This window comes from Chaetomium globosum, genomic scaffold (assembly GCF_000143365.1).
Source record: "Chaetomium globosum CBS 148.51 scaffold_1 genomic scaffold, whole genome shotgun sequence".
Classification (NCBI taxonomy): domain Eukaryota; kingdom Fungi; phylum Ascomycota; class Sordariomycetes; order Sordariales; family Chaetomiaceae; genus Chaetomium; species Chaetomium globosum.
In genome coordinates this window covers 4,468,223-4,490,139 of record NT_165976.1, presented here as the reverse complement: position 1 = coordinate 4,490,139, position 21,917 = coordinate 4,468,223, and the positions used below count along the sequence as shown (strand labels likewise).

Here is a 21,917-nt window from a genome sequence, read left to right as displayed (position 1 = left end):
CGAGCTCGTCAGAGCTTGAGCTGCGAATTGACTGGGATTAGGGCGGTGGGAGTTCTGCCGATGCCCTGACCGCTTCATGTTAGTGTTCACCATACAAATTACTATTAATCACTATCACCTGCTAAGAAGGACCCACTATTCTGCAATGTCTGCAATAATGGATCCACGTTGCAGAGGGCCAGGTTGAATTGCAGGGGTTTTGGAAGCCTTCAGTTGCATTGATTTATGTGGGGCGTTGCAGCTGCAATTCAACTGCAATGTGTATTTCCGTGTAATTGCTCCGGACCCTGCAACCAGGACCGGCCAACCTCCCCGTTCGCAAGTTCCCCTTCTTCACACACCTCCCATCCGACATCCGCACGCAAATCTGGTCAGACGCCATCCTGGAGGAGCTCGGTGCCGGCCTACCTGCGCGCTCAGCCACAACCAGGCCACCAATACTCAAGAAAGCCACCACCACACCACCGCCCACGCCCAAGCCTGCGCCCAAACCCGGGCCAACCGCGCCAACCGCTCCCAAGCCACTTCCCAGACTGCACATCATCCCCTTCCACAAACTCCCCAACGAAGAACCCTTCACCAACACAAACACCTACCTCACAGCACGATACGGCGCCAACTGGGCCGAGCTTCCTGCTCCTAATGCTGTCGCGAATACCGCCGGGTTGGTACACGAGGGCCATCAGCCACCACAGCTCTCCGTGGAAGCGGTGTGGGCGTGGCAGCGTGCGCGGACCGCCGAGGCGCAGGAGGCCGTCTGGGAACATGCCCGGTCGCGTATCGTGCTGATGCCGCCGGGGCGGGCGCCGGGCACGGGCGCCCAGTTCTCGGGCGGCTGGTGCCGTGGCGAGGTGGCCGGGTCGTGTGCCGAGGCTACTGCGGCTGCGGATGCGTTGGGTCGGTCGATGAATGGTGGTGATGGTGGTGATGGTGAGGATGGTGAGGATGGTGTGGCGATGGCGGTGGGCCGGGAGGCGTTGATTGGCCTGGGTAAGGGCGATGTCTGCGGCTTTGTCAATGTCCGCGCGGATGGCTCGCCCATCGGCTGGCGGGATATGCTAAAGTTCTGGAAGAGGGGTTCGGGCATAAGAACCCATACAGAAGAAGTATGCGGCCAGAACTCCATTCACGACCACCTAAGTCCATTTCCTGGAGGAGAGGAATGGATCGGGATTGCGAGGGAGGGAGGGAGGTGTGACGATGGGATGTTGGCCGGAGCGAGTGGCTTGAGGGGCCTACTCCCGGCCCTGGCGCAGTGCGAGGTGCTGGTTGGGGTATGGCATCCGGCCATGTGCAGGAACTTTGAAGCGCGGCGCGGGCTGAATCACATGAACAACCCGGTCCGAATAGAACCCCCGACAGAACTATGTGCTGAGTTCAAACGGGGCCTGGAGAGTCTGCCTGTCCGTTATCCCCGACTCAAGACCATCTATATTATTGATCCGACGCTGAAGCCCAGACCCAAGGATTCACTCAACGGCCCGTGGAGGCCTCGACCGAAGTTCCGTGGACGCAATGTTACGTTCTATTCGGCTTTTTTCCGCTATTTCATGTCGGGGACGGAACTGGAATTCCCGGATTGGCATCGTGGCCAATGGAGGGCTGAGGTGAGAACGATATTGAAAGATGTTACAGTACAGTTGGACCGGAACAGGCAACCCATCCATATGTCTGTTTTGGCCTGTGTGCCGGACGACGATGAGCAAGATGATCCCTGGGGGACAAATCACGAGTAGTGGGTACGATGTAACGGATAGATATTTTATACTTTTAACCATCAAGTGTTGTGTGCCGATAATGAAGAGCTGTGCCGTGTAAATATTTGTTTTAGTCCAGAACTATTCCACCTCTTCATTCTCACCATCAACTCTCTCGCCGAAAAAAACCTGAGCTCGAAAGAAGAATAGAAAAGAATACAAGAGAAAGTAGTAAAGAAAATCAAGAAAAGATAGAGATGTCAAGAAAACCGAGCAAAGGGAATCAGATACAACGAACCGAGTCAAATGGTAAGTACACTTTGGGTTCTGCATGACTTTCCTTTCGTTCCTGTAGACGAAAGGTCACTTCGGCAACTACACTTGAGGTTTGGCTTTTTTGCCCACGGGGTACCATCCATCCCATTACTTAGTCCACAACCACGACCATCTTTCCTGCTGCCCGTCCATCCTCCATATACTGGTGAGCCTCCTGAATCTCGTCGAATCTAAACACCTTGAACGGCTTCGCGTCAAACTTGCCATCCGCCACGGCCCGTACGATGCTGTTAAGCGGCACATCCGACAATGGGAACTCGGGATTCCCAAAGACAAAGCTGCCAAAGAAGTTCAAGTGCACCCCGCTGGCCATCTGCAGCAACGGGTTGAAGTCCTTGATAGGATCCAACCCCCCAAGCCACCCAGCCAGACAGACCCTCCCATCCCTCTTCACCAGCGTCAGCGACTCAACAACCGTGCTGTTCCCGACGAGCTCCAGCACCCGATCAAACTTCTCCCCAGCCCTCCCGCTCTCCCTCAGCCTCTCCGGCAGCCCAGGCCCCTCCAACACCACATCCGCCACCCCAAGCGCCCTCAACTCGGCAAACTTGGCCTCGCTCCTCGTCGTGCCCGTAACCACCGCGCCCGCCTCCACCGCCAAGTTGGACGCAGCCCGCCCAAACGCCGACGTCGCCCCCCGAATCAACAACCGCTGCCCGCGCTGCAGCGCCAGATTCCTAAACAAACACGTCCACGCAGTGCAATACGACTCCGGCAGCGCGGCCAGCTCCGCCCACGACAGCGGCAACGACAACTCCCCCCCATCCCCCTCCACAGCCCCGTTCCCAAGCGCGACCACATTCCCCACCCTCACCACCGTAAACTGCGCATAACTCCCCGGCACGGTCCTGCCCATCCCCCCCATGATCGCGGCCACCGGCTCGCCCACCGCAAACTCGCCCCCGGGGCAGGCGTCCACCGTGCCGACACACTCGATGCCGCTGATGGGGACGGACTCGGCCCACTCGCCGCGGCGCATGTGCATCTCGGCGTGGTTGACGCCAAAGGCGCGGATGCGGATGCGGACGGTGCCCGGGGTGGGCTGGGGCAGGGGGAGGTCGGTGTGGATTTGCAGCGTGGAGGGGGGGCCGGGGCGGGTGATGAGGATTGCTTTCATGGTGGTGGGTTCGGTGTGGTTGTTGTTGTTGGAGGAGGAGGACATGGTGTTGGGGCTGATGGTGGTTTATTGGAATGATTTGCGGACTGTTGTTTTGAGATGGATGGTAAATGGTCGGGTTGATGATATGGAAATCAAAACCTTGAAGTGCGATGCCGAGGTTTGCTTTATAGACATCGACTTCTGTCTTTGCGTGTTTCACAATGGTATAAGTCAATTGCCAAAATGGGAAATGCAGATTCCAATGACAAAGTGGTGCTGAATAATCCCACACCAATCGTCCATGAGTGTGGCCAATGAAGGGCGCAAGGAATGAGTTTTGAACACCATGATTGTAAATGTTGAAGGTGAAGGGCGTGTTAAGACATGAAATCGACGATAAGATCAAATGATGTCAACATGATGACAAACACAGACCGATCTCGAACCTACAAACACCAACAAACCACTCCCAACCGCCGTGAACTCGACCGCCCGACTCTCTAAAAATAGAATTCCATTGACTTGGATTTTTCCTCAGGCCTATAACCAGAGATGATAATGTAGGAAATCCCGTTAACTTAACACAGAACCCGAAGAGTAAAAAATCTGACAACCTCCCATGCTAACCAGGGACTAGACAGACATGCTGGAAAGAAATAACCCGAAATAAACCCACACAAAAACCCACAATTATGAACCAGGCGACGACCCTCGGCCACGCCGTGGCTAAATATCCCACATCACCAAACACCACAATCCTGTAACACCACCGCACCAACCGCTTAGCGTCCCCCTTTAGCCTTACCCTTTCCCTTTACCTTCCCCTCCGTCCCCGCCGGCCCCGTCCCGGCGATGTCCTTAGTCGGATACCGGCTGCCCCCATCGTTGCCGAACAACTCTTGGTCACCCTTCCCACCCATCTCCATAAACTCGCTAGGGTCGCGATTGTCGTCCGGCCGCATCTCCCTCTTAGGCGTCGGTGGTGCCCCCATCGGACCCTTGGTGTTTTTCGCGTAAACCTTGACGTCGGGTTTGCCCGCGCCGGCAGGGACGCGCTCCGCCACCCTGTACGTATTGATGGAACTGATTAGCGTACGTTCCCTAAAAGGGGCGCGGCGGCTCATTTCCAGCCCGGCGAGGCCCGAGACAAGACCGTTAGTGCTGTCGTTAACGCCGGGCGGCTTCTGCGTGAGCCAAGGATGCGCGAGGCACTGGTCGACGGTGAAGCGCTTTTCGGGGTCCACGACCAGCATGCTGTCAATGAGGTCGACTAAGGCCTGGGTTAGCAAAATCTCAACTCAACCAGCGCGAGGGGGTTAATTCGGTCAGGGGGACGTACGAGCCGGGTCGCCGACAGGGTCCCAGTATGGCGAGGGATAGTCAAAGAGCCCTCTCCGGATCTGGTCCGACAGGTCGTAGGGGAAATCGGGCCTCCTCAGCTCGTCGGAAAATGGGGGGAAGCCGCAGAGGCAAATGTAGAGCACCACGCCGAGAGACCAGATGTCGACTGCCTTGGTGTACCTGCGGGACTTGTTGTTAACAAGGATTTCGGGCGCCACATAGCTGGGCGTGCCGCAGAGCGTCGTGGTGAAAGAGGCCTCGCCGACAATCTTGGCAAGACCGAAATCGCCAATCTTGACGGTCAAGTCGTTGTCCATCAAGAGGATGTTCTCGGGCTTGATATCCCGGTGAACCATATTGCGGTCATGCTGCGTGCCGTGTAAGTGATGCATCTCGCACGGGATAACCGGTAAGCGGGGAAAAAAAAGTGCTTACCAGATATTTGATGCCCTCGAACAGTTGGAGAAACACCTTGCGGCATTCGGCCTCGCTCAACTGCTTGTGCTCCGTAATGTACTGGAAAAGTTCCCCTTCGGGCGCCAATTCCAACACCACATAGACGGCCTCGGGTTCGTTGAAGGTCTCCTTGAGGCACAGGATGTTGGGGTGGCTGATGCCCATAAGCATGGCGACTTCCTGGTGCAGGCCATCGTACTTGGCTTTCTCGTCCACGTCTGGCTTCTTGGTAAATCTCTTGACGGCATAGCAGTCGCCCGTGGACTTTTCGTTGCACAGGAACACCTGGGCAAAGTGGCCGCTTCCTAGCTCCTGCTTCATTGCGTACTGCTGAGCAAAGGGTTTCCCGTGCCGACATCTGGGATAGCGAAATATGAAGCCCGCGCTGGCACTGGTGACCCAGATCTCGTCACCCTCCCGTAGTTCCCGCCGGTCGTTTCGTTGCATGGTAGCACCATTGACCTTGGTGCCGTTGCTCGAAATATCCTCCAGCACGGCAACCGTGTCGTTGCGTTTATTCTCGGCGAAGATCAAGAGATGCCGGTTCGAAACTTGCCTGTCGTTGACTCTGATGTCTGCGAGTGGTTTAGTATTTTTCTCTCCATAGCTGCGCGAAAGCCATGAATTTCGTCAGAACTTACCGCATTCCGGGTGCCGCCCAAGAACATATCCCCCAGAGGCTGGTGAGCCGCCCTTTTGCTCTTGTTCTTTTGTTGACCCTTTTTGGCCCTTTTTGCTACCGTTTTTCGTGACCGCGGCAGCGGGAGACTCAGCCGTTGCTGAGGGTGGCGGGCACACCCCTTTTTTCTTGAACACCACGGGCGCTCGCACGAAGCGAGTGTCAAGCGGTAGGAGATAGCCCCAGACACCTTCCTTGATCTCATCAACCCCCTCGACGAGTGGGGCATTGGGGTCAAAGTCCTGTTGGCTAAATGCTTGGGTGTCCTGCGGAGGGGAGCTGAAAGCCAGTCCCTGCGAAAAGGTCTCCTCGGCGGTGTGGTCTTGAGGAGGCGTAGCCGTGGTTTCCTTGTCAAACTCGGCGGTGCTCTCGTTCGTAAGGTGCGTCACTGGCGAGGGGAGGTGGTGGCGGTTCTGCACCGGGGTTTTAAGACCGTCATGATCGGCGGCGGTGTCAGCGCGCTGCGACAGACGCTCGGAGCGGCGCGGCTTCTTGAAAGATTCTTGCCCGTCGACCGGCGAACCCTGCAACCAGAAGATTAATCGGCGGAGCGTTCCAGGCGGGCGCGACGCCATCGAGTACAGGGTGCTCGCAAATAGAATAGCGAGTAGGCACCTACCGGTACGCGGCTTCGCTTCAGGTGGCTGCCTTCAGCTCGTGGAGCCATGGTTGCAGAAGCCGAGACGACAGCAACTCGTCGCCAAATGGTTTCCTTATGTAGCAAATCGATGCGGCGCAGTGTGCAATTCCCCCCCCAGACAAGTGTGGGCAGCGGGGTGGCAAATGGAAGGGTTGTGGGTGTGGATGTGGATGTGGGAGCCTGTTTGAAGTGCCTGGAAAATGCGCGAGGCCTCGTGGGAAGGCTCAGCAGAAGCAACCACGGGTGCTCATCATTCGAGCTTGGAAATGGAGTCGACCGGGGCAGCCGCGACGGGTCTCGGAGGCCCTGCCTGGTTGGACCACTCACACCTGGGGTTCACGGGCCGCCCCTGCTTACCGGGGTGACTGGACGGGCCTGAGAATGATCCGCTGCACTGCTTGAGTGCATCCAAGCTCTAGAGGTCTTGGCGATGCAGGTTGTTCGACTCCCGGCGCGGTAGGGCTGGCAATTGGAATGTGCAAATGTGGTCATGACTGGATCGCGGGGGTCAAGTGGTCACCCACCGAGTCTTTGCCGTGACTCGACCTATCGATCGCATGGCGGAGAAATACAGTGTCGGCACCTATTCCCGGGATATTCGAGACAGACGAATAATCACCATAGATTTGGGAGCGATGCAAAACATTCCATGCTACCTGCATTCCATTCTCAATCCCACTACTATTCGGTGTCTTGAGCCGTATTGTTGTGGTGGCCATTCTCATCTTACAATCTAGAAGTTACGAGTTGGACGGTACCCAGTCCAGGGCAGATTGGCGCTTGCAGCGCGCACCTTGAAAAACAGCCCAGTCACCACTGCCACCCCTCCGCCACGGCCCCAGTAATGCTCTGGAGGAAGATGGGCCTGGGACTCTTCCATCACACACGCAATTTCTAAAGGTCATTCCTACATCAGGTAGGTATAGAGGTAGTTTAGAACCGATGGGGTCAAATGGCCATGGAGAGAAAAGTTCGCATGGGCTCAGACAGGTAAAGGTACTCTCTCCCGCCTGTTGGGTTGGGATGAAATACATTGTCCTGTTGAACTATTATTTCAAAGCCATCATTGTTTGTTTCTTATAGGTGAATTCAGGCACAAAGTTGCCAAAACCTTGGAAAACAAAACAAAGATGATGGCGAGTTGTCGTTGTGGTCAGCAGGTGGGTGTACAACGGTTCTCGACTCTTGACGATCCCACCACCAGCAGCCCACCCTGCCCCACCATTGCCATCTGAAAATCATCACCAAGCTGATCGCTTAAGTTACCGCTTTTCGACTAGCGCATCTTACACGTGATTATCGCCGCACAGAACATCCAGGCAAAGGGAAAAAATGGCGACGAATGCGGGGCAGGGAAATTCTGCCAGTCGAGAGGCAGAGGAGGCCAAAGCAGCAAAGGGAAAGAAACCCAAGCCTCCGGTTCGACACCAGCTCCCACCGGGCCCTCGTACCCCCTACGATTTTTACGACGCCAGGACCCCTCCAGCAATCCCTGAAGAGTCCGACAACAATCGAGAGTCGCCCATTTCCGACTCGGAGCCTGCACCTAAACTCGAGCCTGTCAAGTGTCGAACACTCACACCGCACAGCTACAGCCGGTTGCTCGATAGTTTCTACTGTAGCCACGCCACAGACGTTGTCAGAGGCGCGACCGAGTACCTTGAATTTTACGGCAGACAGAGACCCCGAATGACTGGGTTTGTCGTCAGCAACATGGCGGCCCCTCAGTTAATTTTCGTCGATGGCACCTTCGCCGAGCTGGCGCAGGAGATGGCCGAGTACGTCCAAATCGGCGAGCAGGTGAAGCCGTATCTGGCCAAGGAGCAGAACGAAGAGGCACTACAGGCGATCATCGAGGCCTCGCATGTTCTCAATTCGATCCCCGAAAAGGAATTTACCGGCGCTTACAACCTCCTCATTCATTTGGTCCTGCAGTCCAAGGATCCCCTGAAATATCTGCCTCCCCTGTGCGGCAACCTCCAGAAGCCCATCACATCGTCCCCGGCCCACGGTTTTACTCTCGCCGCCAATGCCCTGAGCACGGTATTCAACCTTCTCGAGCCGGACAACCCCACTCGGTTCAATGTGCTGCTACAGATCACACGCTTCATTCGGCAGCACGGTCAATACGACCTGCTCAAGCCGCGGTTGGAGAATTTGGAAGGCTGGTTCAACCTATGGAACACGAGCGACGAGGACCAGCGGAGGCTGTATGTTGAGGTGTCGGATACGGCGGCCGAGGCCGGCGATGACGAGTGAGTAGTACTGTTGAGCCAACCGATGTAGATTTATTGCTGACGACGGGCACCGCAGGGATTCGTACCGCTACCTCATTAAGGCCATCGCTACCTTTGGCCGCGAAGACCAAGACGAAATTACGTCCGAGGAGGCCCAAAAGCTCTCCCTGAAGGCCGTCCGCTTGGCCATCTCGCACCCCGCCCGGTTCGACTTCCAAGACCTACGCATCCTTCCCAGTGTACAAGCGCTTGGGGATTCGCACCCCGTCTATTCACAACTGCTGGATATTTTCATTGAGCAGGACCTGGAGGATTACAACGACTTCAAGGACGAGCACGAGGGTTGGGTCGAGAAGGAGAAGCTCGACAATGAGAAGCTGCAGCGCAAGATGCGGCTGCTCACCTTTGCCAGCCTGGCTGCCAGCACTCCCAACCGCGAGATCCCGTACGCCAACATCGCCAAGGCGCTGCAGATTCCCTCGGAGGAAGTGGAGATGTGGACGATCGATGTGGTCAGGGCCAAGCTTGTCGAGGGGAGGTTGTCGCAGCAACAAAAGGTCTTCCTGGTGCACCGTACCACCTACCGTGTGTTTGGCGAGAAGCAGTGGCGCGAGCTTGCCACCAGGGTTGACCAGTACAAGTCCATCGTCGACCAGCTGCTCGTCTTCCTGCGTAAGGGCCAGGCCGACGTGGAAGGTCAGCGTGAACGCGAGCAGCAGGAGCTCGAGCGGAAGTTGGCTGGCGCTGGCATGGGCGGCGGCCCCGGCGGTGATCGGCGCCGCCAGCAGAAGCCGCGCACTGATGAGGATGACTGAACGACATAGGTCTGGAGGACATGGACGGGGTCATTGCACTTTTGCTTAATTTGGTACTGGAGTTGGAACCAAAAGGGCAAAAGGTAGACGCGCAACGGGTGCTCATTTTCACATGGACGATAGATATCCAAGGCACCTTTCTCCGCTGACCGGCTTGGGTCTTGCACATGGGGGCTGGAGGGTACGGGTGTATGGCTTGCGGACAATGTATGAATTACGAGGCACCTGGGACATTGGTGCTTCCCTAGTACTGGGACATGGGACTACTTGTTACTGAGGATTACAGTAGAGCTCAAAGTTCCACAAAAGGAAAAAAAAAAAAAGAAGTAAAGCAAACGATCCGCTCTACTCGTAACAAACAAAGACCAAGAAATGGTGAAAATGGTGATTAACATCCGCGACCCTCCCACTCAATGCCCGCTCCGTCTAGTCTATACCAAAAACCCCCGAACCGTCCCAAGACAATCCCGCTCAGAACTTGTCCCCCAAAACCTTCCTCAGACGCGCTTGGGTATCAGCGTAGACGCCGTCAGGCGTATCCGTGGCGTTGACCTTGACGACGCGGTTCTCCTTCTCGTAGTGGTCCACAACCGGCATACTGGTCTCGACAAAGGTGCGGAAGCGCTTGCGGATACTCTCGGCGTTGTCGTCGGCGCGGCCGCTCGTCTTGCCACGCTCCAGCAGGCGCCGCTCCATCTCGGCCTCGGGGCAGTCGTAGAAGAGCACCAGCTTGGCCGGGCACACCACCTCCTCGAACTTGAGCGCCTGGTCCATCTTGCGCGGGAAGCCGTCAATCAGGAATTTTCCATTACGACCGCCAGAGGCCTGGATCGCATCGCGCATCGCGTTCTCCAGCAGCGCCACCGTCACCTCCATCGGCACAATGTCCCCGTTCTTGATGCAGTCGCGGATCAGCTGCCCGTACTGGCTGCCGGGCCGGTCTTGTTCTGCTCGCAGCAGGTCGCCCGCCGACAGGTGCGTGAAGTGGTAGTCGCGGACCAGGCGCGCGCACTGCGTGCCCTTTCCCGCGCCGGGGCCGCCCAGCACGAAGAGGACGGTTACGTCGGCGGGGGAGAAGGCGGGCGTTGACCGGCCGTCGGTGGTGGTGTTGCTAGTGGTGGGAGGCATTTCTGGGGGTGAGGGCGGTTAGTGATGGTCTGGTGGGAGGAATGATAGGTTGGGGATGCGAGAGGAGTATGGGAGCAGGAGAAGAGGGAAAGGGAGTGGGACAGGTAGGAAGACGTGATCGTCTCTTGTGAAACGGCGTGCCACTGTCAGCTGCCCCCTATCCTTTTACCACTTCTCCAACGCGGGTTATTGAGTGGGTGGCAACTCACTGGTCTGCCTGTTGATCAGAAGCATATAACCCCCAGAGCCAAGCGCAATGACGATCAAAAACGGCCAGAATTTGACCTGGTTGTTGCTGCCCTTTGGCGGGGTATTCTTCCCCTGCGAACCAGAGCTGTACGAGCGTTGGGCGAGCGGTTGTTGGCGGAGAGCGAAGGACGGGGGTTGCGATACGGTGCGGCGGGAGGAAGCCCGTGTTGTAGAAGAGATCTGTCGGCAGAAGGCGGATCGGTATTGTTGTTGCTGCTGGCGCAGGATGTTCGAAGCAGGTCCGCGGCTGGTGTTGCCCATCAGCTGGCGCCAAGCTTGGCGGCTAGAAGCAGTCGCTGCCATTGTTGCGTTCCAAGGCGTTGCACTCGATCTGCACGATGACGCGGGTTGATTGTTCGTCGGTTGGCTTTTCTAACGCGTGAGTAAGTCGACTGCTTTACTTGGCCAGCGGTTCGACTGTTCGTCCGACTGAGAAGGAAACAAGAGGTGGTCAAGGTATGGTGTTAGTTCGTGGTGCAGGGGATTGAAAGTGGAAATTTTAAGAAATTGTTAGTGTCGCATCATGTCATCTCATCTCAAGGCGACAGGGGGCCAGGTTCCTGCTTGGCGAGATCGCAGCGATTAATTCAGGGGCCCGAAGCGCGCTCTGAGTCGCTCACATCGTCAATCGCTTCGAGCGTGTTTATCCAACGGACCCTCCTTCCCCCCTGATCAGCGTTGGCAATGTCGTTAAGGCACTGTCCCTGTGCCTCTCAACGCCCGAGCCTCCTCCACGAGGGACTCGGTTATCCATTCAGTGTCGTTGGCTTAAGCTTCAAGAAACAGCTCGCCAAGGCATGTTTGCACCTGAAGAAAAGCTTCTTTCCATCATCTATCGTAACCCGCATTTCACAGTCAGAAAGACCATAATCACAACTCAAGAACTGAAGTAAAGTTGACGACCAACGGCAGTGTCATTTGAATATCTCAGTGTCTGTCTAGACTTCATCCACCCATCGTCATCATCCACGTACCACAATTCGGTTACTTATACACAACACACACATTCCCCGCCCACACATTACAGCCGTAAATCGCCCAACCCCCACTCGAAGAGTCCCAGCCCGCTTTGTTTGGTATTCGCCCGCAACGCCACTAATGTCCAACAATCTCAAGAGCAAACGCAAAGAAAATAAAAGGTAAAAAAAGAAAAGAAGAAGGGAGGCTAAACCCAGACTGTCGGGCCCCTCCCAGCAACAAGAAGAAGAAAACAAACACCTCAACACAAATGAGCGTATATACGCCACCTCCGTCCACTCAAGCATACCGTCCAGCGCCGCCCGGACCCGGCGGCAGGTTGAAAGTGGTCTGCAGGGGCGGGGGGCTCTTGACGGCCTGGCCGGCGTAGGCGCCGGGGATGGGCACAGCCTCGTACTGCTGCTCGCCCTCGGCGGTCGGGGCGTGGTCGTGCACGGTGACGGTGACGGCCGGCGGCAGCGCGGGCGCCGTCGGCGTCGCGGGCGACAGGTCCGCCGCCGTCGGCGGCTTGTACCCGGCCTTGGGGGTCGCGGGCGTGGCTTTGTTGGCCTTGAGCGGGGGCGCTTGGAGCTTGAAGCCCGCTTGGCTGGGGGAGAAGGAGGAGGGCGGGATGACGAGCCCCTTGCCGCCCGGGGTGAAGGGCGAGCCCTCTTCGATGTCGCCGAGGGATTTGTAGGCGGAGGGCGGGAAGCGCGGGGACATGGCGTATTGGGAGAAGGCGGGGGATTTGGGGCCGAAGCCGGGGGTGTTGGGGGCGGACTGGGTGCGGAGTTGGGCGAGGTAGAGGTCGGAGCGGGCCTTGTCGCGGACGTCCATGGACTTGCGCAGCTTGCGCTTGGACCAGTAGCGGTAGAAGACGATGCTGTAGAGCGCGATGCTGATGATCTCGACGACCAGCTCGATGATGATGCAGATCAGGCTCCAGTCCTGCAGGCGGCACACGAGCGCGTAGTCGACCTTGTCGCCGAAGAGGTTCGACCGCCGGTTGTCCACGCACGCCCAGCCCCACATGTCCTTGTTCTCGCTGCTGTTCCGGGAGACCTGGAGCACGCCGGCCGCCATGGCCCACATGGCCATGCTGAAGATGAACCAGCCGACCGCGAACAGGGTGTAGTAGACGCCGACCTTCTCGGCCCTGCGGTGGCCGCCGCGGCAGTAGCCGATGAAGATGACGATGCAGATGAGGAGCGAGACGCAGGAACAGGCGAGGACCACTTTTTGCGGCCACGCGTTGGCGTCGGTGTTTTCAGCCCATGCCGGCATCCCGCTCATCGCGGGGAGGGCCTTGGTGGCGTGGAAGATGGAGAACGAGGCCGAGATCATGGCCAGGATGATGAGACTGCAGCTGAAGCTGACACCGCGCAGGGCGAACTTGGCCATCCGTACCCGTGTCTTGATTTTCTGTGGGGTTGTTAGTTTCCGGGGCTACTCTGGTCACGATCCATGTTGCTTGCTGGCTTACCAGATCCTTCGCCTGCTGCTTGTCGGTCGCCTTCTCCCTCGATTCCAATACCTGCTCTTCCCTGAATGTCGGGCTCAACGGGTTCTGCAAGGCGCGCCCCGGTGTCCCGGGCACCTTCATTGCGCTCTTCAAAGGCGACTTCGGCGGCATGGGCACGTCGGCCGACGAGTCCCTGTTCCCAGTCCCAATATAACCAAAACCGACATCTCCTGGTTGTGCATGGGCGACTTGTGGCTGTTTCTCAGAGAAGGGGAGCTTCCGGGGCTCTACGGGCGAGTTGACTGCGGTTGCTTCGGCAAACCGTGGTGTCCTTGGGGGTTTTGCTAGTGATGATGATGTGGATGTGGAATCTGTGGTGGAAACTGAACTGGCCGACATGGTGCGGGCTGGTGTAAGGTTGAGGGCCGTGGGCCGCTTCTTCTCGTCGAGACCCATGGTCGGCGGAAAACGGCGTCGAGGACGTTACCGGTCGTTTCTTTGTTGCCTTTTTTTTTTCTTTGCACGTGTATGATAGAAGAATAAATAAAGGAAGGGAAGAGACCAGTCTTCACTTCTTCAGATACCAGCGTTGCGCGACAGGACGGTCACAAAGGAGGGAGTGCTGAAACCGGTGGCAAGCTTTGGGGGTAGAAGGGAACCAAGAGGAAGGGTTGGTTGATATGAGTCCAGCTGCTAAAGGAAGAGGGATCCCGAAGCAGAAGCGCCCTCCGGGGCTCGTGATGGTTTTGAATTGGCGCTGGACACACCAGGTCCGGCTTGAGCGGGATCCGCTACTGCATGGCAGCATGAGCGGGTGGTTCGATGGGTGCACTCGAAGCCGCTGGGAACACTTACACGGAGCAGGGGGGTCGGGATGGCGCTGGGGGTGTTGGGCACGCTGATAGGGCGGAGGGTCGAGGTGCCAATCAAGCTCGGCGACTCGCGAAGGGAACTTAGACGCCCAGCGGAGTGACGGGACGACGCTGGACGGCTGCTAGTCGAAGCTCGGCGGCCCAGAAAGTGGCCACGGCCTGCAGATGCCGGTTACAGGAGCAAGGGGCCACGCAAGAAAATGACTCGGTCTGTTGCTGTTTCTGTCTCGGCGAGCGGGCTTCGTCGTGTCTTGTCTAGTACAGCTTCACAATGGGGAGGTGTGCGAGGAATGAGGGGGATAAAGGAAAGCCGAAGATCCTCGAAACGACGGGGGCTTCTGGCGCAGAAAACCCATGGGAGACATGGGGGTATGTATCCCGCGGCCGAAGGAGGGGCTGGATCAACAAGAATAGCAAGTCTGGTTCAACGGGCCAGACTGGGAGGGTTACGGTGTGCCAAAGGTCTTGCAGACGGCGGGAGACAGGGGACACAGTGATCTGGATTGCCCCCAACGGTGACCTGTCTCGGAACGCCTTGCACCTTTTCCCGTTTTTAGATTATGACTCTTGTTTTCAAGCAGACCATCATCTCCAATGACTCCAACTGCCTCGAGATGCCTAGAAGTTACCCATGTGCGCTGTCTGAACGGCCGCCATGATGGAAGCGAGGCAGACGAACAAGACGAAAACGGGAAAACTGTGTGCAGCTCGCCCTCTCCTCTCGCCCTTGGCGCCCATGTCGTCGCAGCCCAGACTCGCATCAGCAGTTGTGCAGGTCCATTGGATGGGGGCCGGGCGCTGCGGGCTGGAAGTCAGGGCCAGTTCCGCCGAATTGGACAGTCAGGTTGGCCGCCGAGACCATGGCAAACACCCGCCAAGGCGATTGAGGAAGTGAAGGCGGGGGAATTGCAGCTGTGGTTGGGCGGCAAGAGGAAGCAACCGTCGAACCCTGTCACCCATCTCCCACGAGTGCGGCCAATCATAGGCGTCACAGTGAGTGGATTCCGGATTGCTTGAAAACAGATGGCCAATCATATCGCTGATCGCCGTGATGGACCTGCCGGTCATGCAGGTGGGCGGTAAACCGCGCCCCACAGCGGCCGACCTCGTCTCTGCCGAGCATGTTTCCCCAGCACACCTAACCTCGCCTTCCCGCAGGTAACTGACCAGGAACCAAACTCAGCCAGCGTTACACACACAGTCCACCAAGCCATCGCCTGGTTATTTGCGCAGTTTTCTCGTTTCTGTTTTCTTCAGCCCCTCACACGATACCCTCATAAGTCTTCCTCTCCCAGGCCGACCATTACTATCGCCTTCATCCTCGATACCCTTATGATTCCGAAAGGAGTGTCCTTTCGGATGACCTCACAGGTAAACTACCACCACGCCTACCTAATAACACAAATATCTGAAATTAGTTGCTTCCTGCAGTCAGCAGTCGTCAGCAACGCATATCAATATGGATGAACAGATCTTGATTGAGGCAGTCCTTCACGCACAAGGTCGGTGCTGTTGGGAAGAATATTGGGCAAATTTTGGAAACATGGCCGTCCCATTGCATGACCACCGCACACCGTACCATACTTTTGCCCACCCACCTTCTATATTTTTAGCCCTCTTTTCGATATTGCCCACATCATCGGCGGGCGGGCGGCGAAAATGGTCAATTAACCCCTCCTTCCGTCACCTCGAGGGTCTCCAAGCTGCCGGAACGGGTTGCGTCGTTATCACCAGGAACAATGAACGCCAGGGGCGCCTCTCCCGGACGATTTCCCACGGCTCGGCACTCTGCACGTGTCTGCCCATCCTTCCCTTCTACCCTGCAAACGAGGTTGCGGGACGGATTTTCACTCCAAATAGACAACCTCCAACAGCGTTACCAAGAAGCAAGCAAGCAGGCAGTGGGATGGCGTTGATATGTGCGGCGGCTGGCTAGTAGTACCACATTCCGTCTGCCGTGGAACAGAGGGACCACGCAAGAGCACATTGTAGATGAATTTGTCATGATCAACCCTTGGCCTGTCGTCGACATCGAGATCAGACCCCTTGTCGGGTCCCGAGAGGCTTCGGATAGATTGCGATGCCTGGGCCCGGGGATCGTGAGAGGCCCGTGTTGTGCAGATCGACAGTCTCGGGGAAGTACCGGTGGCGACCGAGAGTGATGCCACGGAGCTCAGCTGTTTGCTCAGGTCTGAGACTGCGCCTGCCCTCGTGTATTCATTCCAGCTGTTGACAGCTCAGCCTCGAGCTGAACAGCACCGCCTGCCAATTTGTCTAGGGTTGAAAGCCGTCATTCCATGGAAGTGGCTTATAAGCAAACCACCCCAACCCCAGCCGAGGAGCTTTTGATACCTTTATTTCAGGAATCCAGTCGTGGTACTAAGAACATGAATGACAACGACCCTCAGAATTTCACAGGTGCTGGATCAGAATTGGCTTTCTTCATATGTATTTTGCGACTAGTGATAAAACGGGACCATCTGAAGACACAAGCGGGTGTCATTGAAGCTTCACAAAAGCCCAGGCATTATTTGATGAAGCGTAAATTACCTATAGAGACAGTGTTTCTGTGGTGTTCGTTGAATCGCTCAAATTTGACGTCAAAAATTTACGGCCTCAACTCTTCTAAGAACGCCAACCAGCCCTGCCATGTCATTGGGTTTATAAAACACCTTCTAGGAAAGATCGTCGACTTCCGATTGTTTTGGAAGCCACCAGGAGACGTTTGGCCCCAGACAGTGGTCATTGCCGAGAGGATGGAACGCATTGATATGGTAGTTTCCATGTATCCCGGAAATGAGGCCCTCGATTCATCTGAACATGGATGAGTATTGCAAAGCAACAAGAGGTAACTAACAATGATATGGGGCCTGCGGGTCGCTTGCACTTGTAAGGCATCGAGAATTCGCAAACCGTACCAGCTCGTCAGAGCAGTAACTTGAATAATCTCAGTCCAGTCCGGTAAAAAGAGAGGCCAAAGTTGATGGATCTAACTGCAATCCTTTCTCAGAAAACAATAGCCAGTGCTTAACATTTTGTGGTTGTGACCAAGTCCCTCTTCAACCCCTCTCGCCCCTCTACCTTTTATCGTCCTTATCGGTCAGCGTGGGGCAAAACCGACTAGCCGCATAAGGACTAGCGTCTCTTCAGCACCTCGCCCAGCCAGGATTGAGCGTCAGGCCGACCCAAGTATGACTGCACACGAAAATCGTGAGAAATATCAACTGTCAGTCATTCTCCCAGCGGTCTCCTCCAAGACAACCTAATCTCCACCACCACCGATCCAGCGACCTCGTTCATCCCGCAATTGGGTATTTCAGTTAATCATCGCTCACCCCGGCAAACCGGTCCGAGAGAGCAAATAAATATTTAGAGAGGGGCTCGAAAAAAATCATTACCCCGCGGAAAGAGTCATCACCATGGCGGCCAACGGAGACAAGTTCGGCAACGACATCGAGTCGGAGTCCGACTCCGGCAACGAGTCCCAGATTGAGGCCCACGAGTCCGATAACGAAATCTCGGAGCGGCCCATCAAGTCCGCTCTCAAGAAGACAGCCGACGTCGTTCCCGCCGTCCAGCGACCGCCACTGCCGCCCCAGACCGACCCTAAAGATCTCGACGTCAAGGCCTTGAACCCTTTGACACCCGAAATTATCGCACGCCAAGCGACCATCAACATTGGCACCATTGGCCACGTCGCCCACGGAAAGTCGACCGTGGTGAAGGCCATCTCTGGCGTGCAGACGGTTCGTTTCAAGAACGAGCTTATCCGTAACATCACCATCAAGCTTGGTTACGCCAATGCCAAGGTCTACCAGTGCGACAACCCAGAGTGCCCGCGGCCAACATGCTACCGGAGCTACAAGAGTGAGAAGGAGGTCGACCCTCCTTGCGAGCGGGAGGGTTGCGCGGGGACATACAGGCTACTACGTCACGTCTCGTAAGACCCCTATTTTCTATGCTGCGACGGCGCAGCAACATATTCGAGATATCCTCTGAGCTATACTGACGGGAATAGATTTGTCGACTGCCCCGGGCACGATATTCTGATGAGCACTATGTTGTCAGGCGCTGCCGTCATGGACGCTGCCCTGCTGCTCATTGCCGGCAACGAATCCTGCCCGCAACCACAGACATCCGAGCATTTGGCGGCTATTGAAATTATGAAGCTCGACAAGATCATCATTCTCCAAAACAAGGTTGATCTCATGCGGGAAGAGGCTGCCAAGCAACACTACGACTCGATCTTGAAGTTCATCAGGGGTACCGTCGCTGGCAAGTCGCCTATCATCCCTATTTCCGCCCAGCTCAAGTTCAATATCGACGCCATCAACGATGCTATTGTCAACACCATCCCTATCCCCCCTAGGGATTTCTCGATGGACCCGCACATGATTGTTATTCGGTCTTTCGATGTCAACAAGCCGGGTGCCGAGATTGACGAGCTCAAGGGTGGTGTCGCTGGTGGCAGTATCTTGCACGGTCTGCTGAAGCTCGGCGACGAGATTGAGATTCGGCCCGGTATCGTGTCGCGTGACGACAAGGGCAACCTCAAGTGCACGCCCATCTTTAGCCGAATCGTATCGCTCAACTCGGAAGCCAACGACCTCAAGTACGCCGTCCCTGGCGGCCTTATTGGTGTTGGTACCCGTATCGACCCTACCCTCTGCCGTGCCGATCGTCTGGTTGGTTTCGTGCTGGGCCTCAAGGGCCGCTTGCCCGAGATCTACAGCGAGATCGAGGTCAACTTCTACCTGCTTCGCCGCTTGCTCGGTGTCCGTACCGCCGACGGCAAGCAGGCCAAGGTTGACAAGCTCGCCAAGAATGAGGTCATCATGGTGAACATCGGTTCTACTTCGACCGGTGCCAAGGTTGTGGCCATCAAGAAGGATGCCGCCAAGCTCCAGCTCACAAGCCCGGCATGCACAAATATCGGTGAGAAGGTCGCCCTCAGTCGGCGTATTGAGAAGCACTGGCGTCTCATCGGTTGGGCTACTATCGCAGCGTAAGTTATCTCTACTGACGTGTGAAAATCCGATCACTAATGATTATTGCAGCGGTGTCACGCTCGAGCCTAGCACCTCCTCCTAAGTGCGTTTCCTTTCTACGACTGCAACGAGGGGGCATGAGCTACGACGGGCTGATAGGACTTTGGGGTCGTGGATCTGTCGGGTCTGGGTTTTGTGCAAGTGAACAACGGGTTGGGACTGCATGATTTGGCGAATAAATACCAAGGATGTGGTGGACATGAACACGCTCTATGCCTCTTCATTTCACGCGAGGATGGATGGGTAGACGAAAATTCAGCGGAATTGGTTGTTAGAAAGTGTTGACGAGCATCTCGTTGTCTGGGATTTTTTTTCCCAACCGTATCCACATGGTGCTGCTGACCTCTCCTGGTTAATGTAGCCCAAGCCAGGCCTCTTTTTTCTCTATCCATCACATCATCTATTAACTCGTTTTGGTATACCACCCTCTTACTTCCTCATTTTCTTCGCATGCTTGACCAGATTCTCAATAACTCCCTCGAACGCCTCCCGATCCCCAATCTTCTCATCCGTCCTCTTCTGCCAATATGTCAACACCCCCTGCGCCGTCCCTTGCATCGCCTCCAGCCTCCCAATATGCGCCCGCAACTCCCCATCCGTCATTCCCCCCAGCGCCGCATCCGTCAACATACACACTTGCCGCGCAGAAACCAAATCAAAGCTCGCTTCGGGAAATTGGCCCTCCCCCCTCCACCAACAACACCAACCCCCATCCGCCTTCTCACTCTGTAGAGAGACACACTCGCCTGTCCCCCCCTCCCCACTACCACCACCCGCCGGAGAGCTCACCCCCGAATCCTTCCTCCCATCCCCCCCAGCACCATTACCCGCCGCAGCCCCCCTCGCCGCCGCCGTCTTGGCGCGCGAATCGCTCGACGCGCGGCTCTTGAGCGAGCCCGACGAACTGGTGCGGTGCAGCGACGGCAGCACGAGCTTCTTCTGCTTGGAGGACGCGGGCAGGATCTCGTCCAGGTCGACGGGCACGCCCAGCGAGACGAGGAAGAGCCGCCGGATGCGGGAGCGGATCCAGTCCGGGGGTTGGAGCGGGGGCGGGGCGACGAGCTGCGACCAGAGGGAGGCGGAGCGCGGGGTGAGGAAGATGGGGTTTTCTTTGGCGGAGGGGGTGGGGAGGGGAGGTGATGGTGAGGAGGTGGGGGGTGGGAAGAGCGCGGTTAGGTAGGGCTCGGTGAGGGTGGTTATTTCGGAGGGGGTCAGGTCTTCGAAGGTGGGGATTGGCTGTGAAGGAGGCGGGGCGGTTAGTGATGTGTTGTTGGTTGGTGGGAAGGAGGTTGTGGGGAGGGGCGGCTTACGAAAGAAAGGGATGGAGCGGACGGAGCGGATGGGGGTGGTTGTGGTGGTGGTTGTTGTGCGGGGGTTTGGAAGCCGTCGTCGAAGTCGTCGTCGAAATCGCCGTCTTCGCCGCCCTCTTCGAAATCGTCAAAGTCATCCCCGAAATCGTCATCCTCTTCATCCCCATCCACGGCGTTTTCATCCCCTGGGAGGCCGGGGCTTAATGGGGACCGTTTTAAGGCAAGCGAAGATTTCCTCCTCGTGCGTGCCGATGTGGTAGGAGTATTCAGAGACGATGCTATTGGAGTATCTACGCAATCGAGAACATGTCAATACGAGCTATGGAGAAATGAGAAAAAAATCAAGGGGAGGCCGCTCGGCACAAAAGCAGGCTACGCATCCGTACCATTTGCTGCTCCACCAGCTTCCACCTTTCCGTCGGCCTTGACCACCAGGTCTGGGTGTGCATCCGACATACGCCTCTGCCTGTTCTCTGCATGTGTCACTGAGCCCTCAACATCCGGTGTCTCCTCTACCACTGTTTTTGGGATGGGGTGCCCACCGGGTGTAGGTGACGGCGATGTGTGCTCGGGCTCGGGTTCTTGGGGGTTTTTGGGGTCGGGAATGATGGCTATCTCATCCGGTTCCGCATCGCCTTCCCTCAAGCGATAGGCCTGCGTACCTGGGACTTCCCCATACGCCGGCTTATCGTCGACCTTTTCGACTCTGGTCTTCGGGATGGGCGACGCTCGGGAGGGGGACATGGGCACGGACTGGGCGTCCGAGTAGTGCTCCTCGGAGTCGGATGCCTCTGCTGGAGTGGGTGTTAGTCTAATGCGGGGCGCAGCGGAGGGAACGGAGGGAATAATACCTAGTTCATGAGCACCTGGGTCGACTGTGCCCTGACGCTCCGGAGGCGAAAGACTGTTGCGACGTGAAGCCATTGCGACTTGTCAGAGAACGGGCAACGCTGTTCTCGGGTTGGAGACTACTGGATGCTGAACCAGCAAGTCCGGGTCTGCCAAAGAGGGGGTTTTGGCACAAAGTGGACGAAACTGTCTTCCTGTCGTGCGCAGGGAATGCAAAGTGGTATTTTCTTTGGTGTCGCACGTCCCTGGCTTGGGTGTTCAAATACTCAAAATGCAAATCGGGTATGCATCAGCATGGGGACCTGTTCAACCGGAGTCTAGAACATGGTTGACAGCGCCGGGTCAGGAGGTCTGATACCCCCCAGCGGCGAGACAAAGGTGGAGCACCGCCTGCTGGGCTCGCTGGGCCAGTCGAGGCCAGAGCTTGCAGCGAAACAAGCCACACAACCAGCTCCCTTGGAATTGGCCCGTGCAGGGCTTGGCACCTGCGAGGAGAGGGCGACGAGCAAGGCTGACGTTTTTTTTTTTGTGTGGGGGGGGGGGTAAAAAACATTACACAATCCCGCCTGGAGAATCCATATCCCAGGTCACTAGCTCTCAGTACCGCCCAAGATATTCCATACCAAAAATGAAAGTAAAAAGACTCCCTCCCCTTGAGGGGGCTTTGTCCTTTGTTGCGGCAATGTTATTTGTAGGCGGACCCAGGCTCAGACAAAACGATGCGTATACTGGACGGGGTTGG

The 21,917-nt window shown here is 56.6% G+C and overlaps 9 protein-coding genes across 9 annotated transcripts; 4 read left to right on the top strand and 5 right to left on the bottom strand.

Moving 5' to 3' along the window:
- Window positions 1–157: 157 nt before the first annotated feature.
- CHGG_01463 (uncharacterized protein) lies at window positions 158–1,736 on the top strand (the record flags this gene model as incomplete). The annotated part of the gene is made up of 2 exons (XM_001220683.1): window positions 158–182; window positions 298–1,736. 2 exons carry the CDS (start codon window positions 158–160, stop codon window positions 1,734–1,736), a joined length of 1,464 nt encoding a protein of 487 aa, XP_001220684.1.
- Window positions 1,737–2,124: 388 nt separating this feature from the next.
- Window positions 2,125–3,195, bottom strand: CHGG_01462 (uncharacterized protein; the record flags this gene model as incomplete). The annotated part of the gene is made up of 1 exon (XM_001220682.1): window positions 2,125–3,195. One exon carries the CDS (start codon window positions 3,193–3,195, stop codon window positions 2,125–2,127), a length of 1,071 nt encoding a protein of 356 aa, XP_001220683.1.
- A 719-nt stretch (window positions 3,196–3,914) lies between these two features.
- CHGG_01461 (uncharacterized protein) lies at window positions 3,915–6,967 on the bottom strand (the record flags this gene model as incomplete). The annotated part of the gene is made up of 6 exons (XM_001220681.1): window positions 3,915–4,402; window positions 4,472–4,841; window positions 4,909–5,504; window positions 5,571–6,252; window positions 6,606–6,710; window positions 6,773–6,967. The coding sequence occupies 6 exons, from the start codon at window positions 6,965–6,967 to the stop codon at window positions 3,915–3,917; spliced, it is 2,436 nt and encodes an 811-aa protein (XP_001220682.1).
- Window positions 6,968–7,580: 613 nt separating this feature from the next.
- On the top strand, window positions 7,581–9,300 carry CHGG_01460 (uncharacterized protein; the record flags this gene model as incomplete). The annotated part of the gene is made up of 2 exons (XM_001220680.1): window positions 7,581–8,503; window positions 8,562–9,300. 2 exons carry the CDS (start codon window positions 7,581–7,583, stop codon window positions 9,298–9,300), a joined length of 1,662 nt encoding a protein of 553 aa, XP_001220681.1.
- Window positions 9,301–9,771: 471 nt separating this feature from the next.
- CHGG_01459 (uncharacterized protein) lies at window positions 9,772–10,980 on the bottom strand (the record flags this gene model as incomplete). Its single annotated transcript, XM_001220679.1, has 2 exons — window positions 9,772–10,430; window positions 10,638–10,980. The coding sequence occupies 2 exons, from the start codon at window positions 10,978–10,980 to the stop codon at window positions 9,772–9,774; spliced, it is 1,002 nt and encodes a 333-aa protein (XP_001220680.1).
- A 954-nt stretch (window positions 10,981–11,934) lies between these two features.
- On the bottom strand, window positions 11,935–13,552 carry CHGG_01458 (uncharacterized protein; the record flags this gene model as incomplete). The annotated part of the gene is made up of 2 exons (XM_001220678.1): window positions 11,935–13,056; window positions 13,118–13,552. The coding sequence occupies 2 exons, from the start codon at window positions 13,550–13,552 to the stop codon at window positions 11,935–11,937; spliced, it is 1,557 nt and encodes a 518-aa protein (XP_001220679.1).
- A 687-nt stretch (window positions 13,553–14,239) lies between these two features.
- Window positions 14,240–15,130, top strand: CHGG_01457 (uncharacterized protein; the record flags this gene model as incomplete). The annotated part of the gene is made up of 3 exons (XM_001220677.1): window positions 14,240–14,337; window positions 14,550–14,961; window positions 15,041–15,130. 3 exons carry the CDS (start codon window positions 14,240–14,242, stop codon window positions 15,128–15,130), a joined length of 600 nt encoding a protein of 199 aa, XP_001220678.1.
- A 2,257-nt stretch (window positions 15,131–17,387) lies between these two features.
- CHGG_01456 (uncharacterized protein) lies at window positions 17,388–19,059 on the top strand (the record flags this gene model as incomplete). Its single annotated transcript, XM_001220676.1, has 3 exons — window positions 17,388–17,908; window positions 17,987–18,973; window positions 19,026–19,059. The coding sequence occupies 3 exons, from the start codon at window positions 17,388–17,390 to the stop codon at window positions 19,057–19,059; spliced, it is 1,542 nt and encodes a 513-aa protein (XP_001220677.1).
- Window positions 19,060–19,445: 386 nt separating this feature from the next.
- On the bottom strand, window positions 19,446–21,250 carry CHGG_01455 (uncharacterized protein; the record flags this gene model as incomplete). Its single annotated transcript, XM_001220675.1, has 3 exons — window positions 19,446–20,252; window positions 20,327–20,604; window positions 20,713–21,250. The coding sequence occupies 3 exons, from the start codon at window positions 21,248–21,250 to the stop codon at window positions 19,446–19,448; spliced, it is 1,623 nt and encodes a 540-aa protein (XP_001220676.1).
- Between the last annotated feature and the right edge of the window lie 667 nt (window positions 21,251–21,917).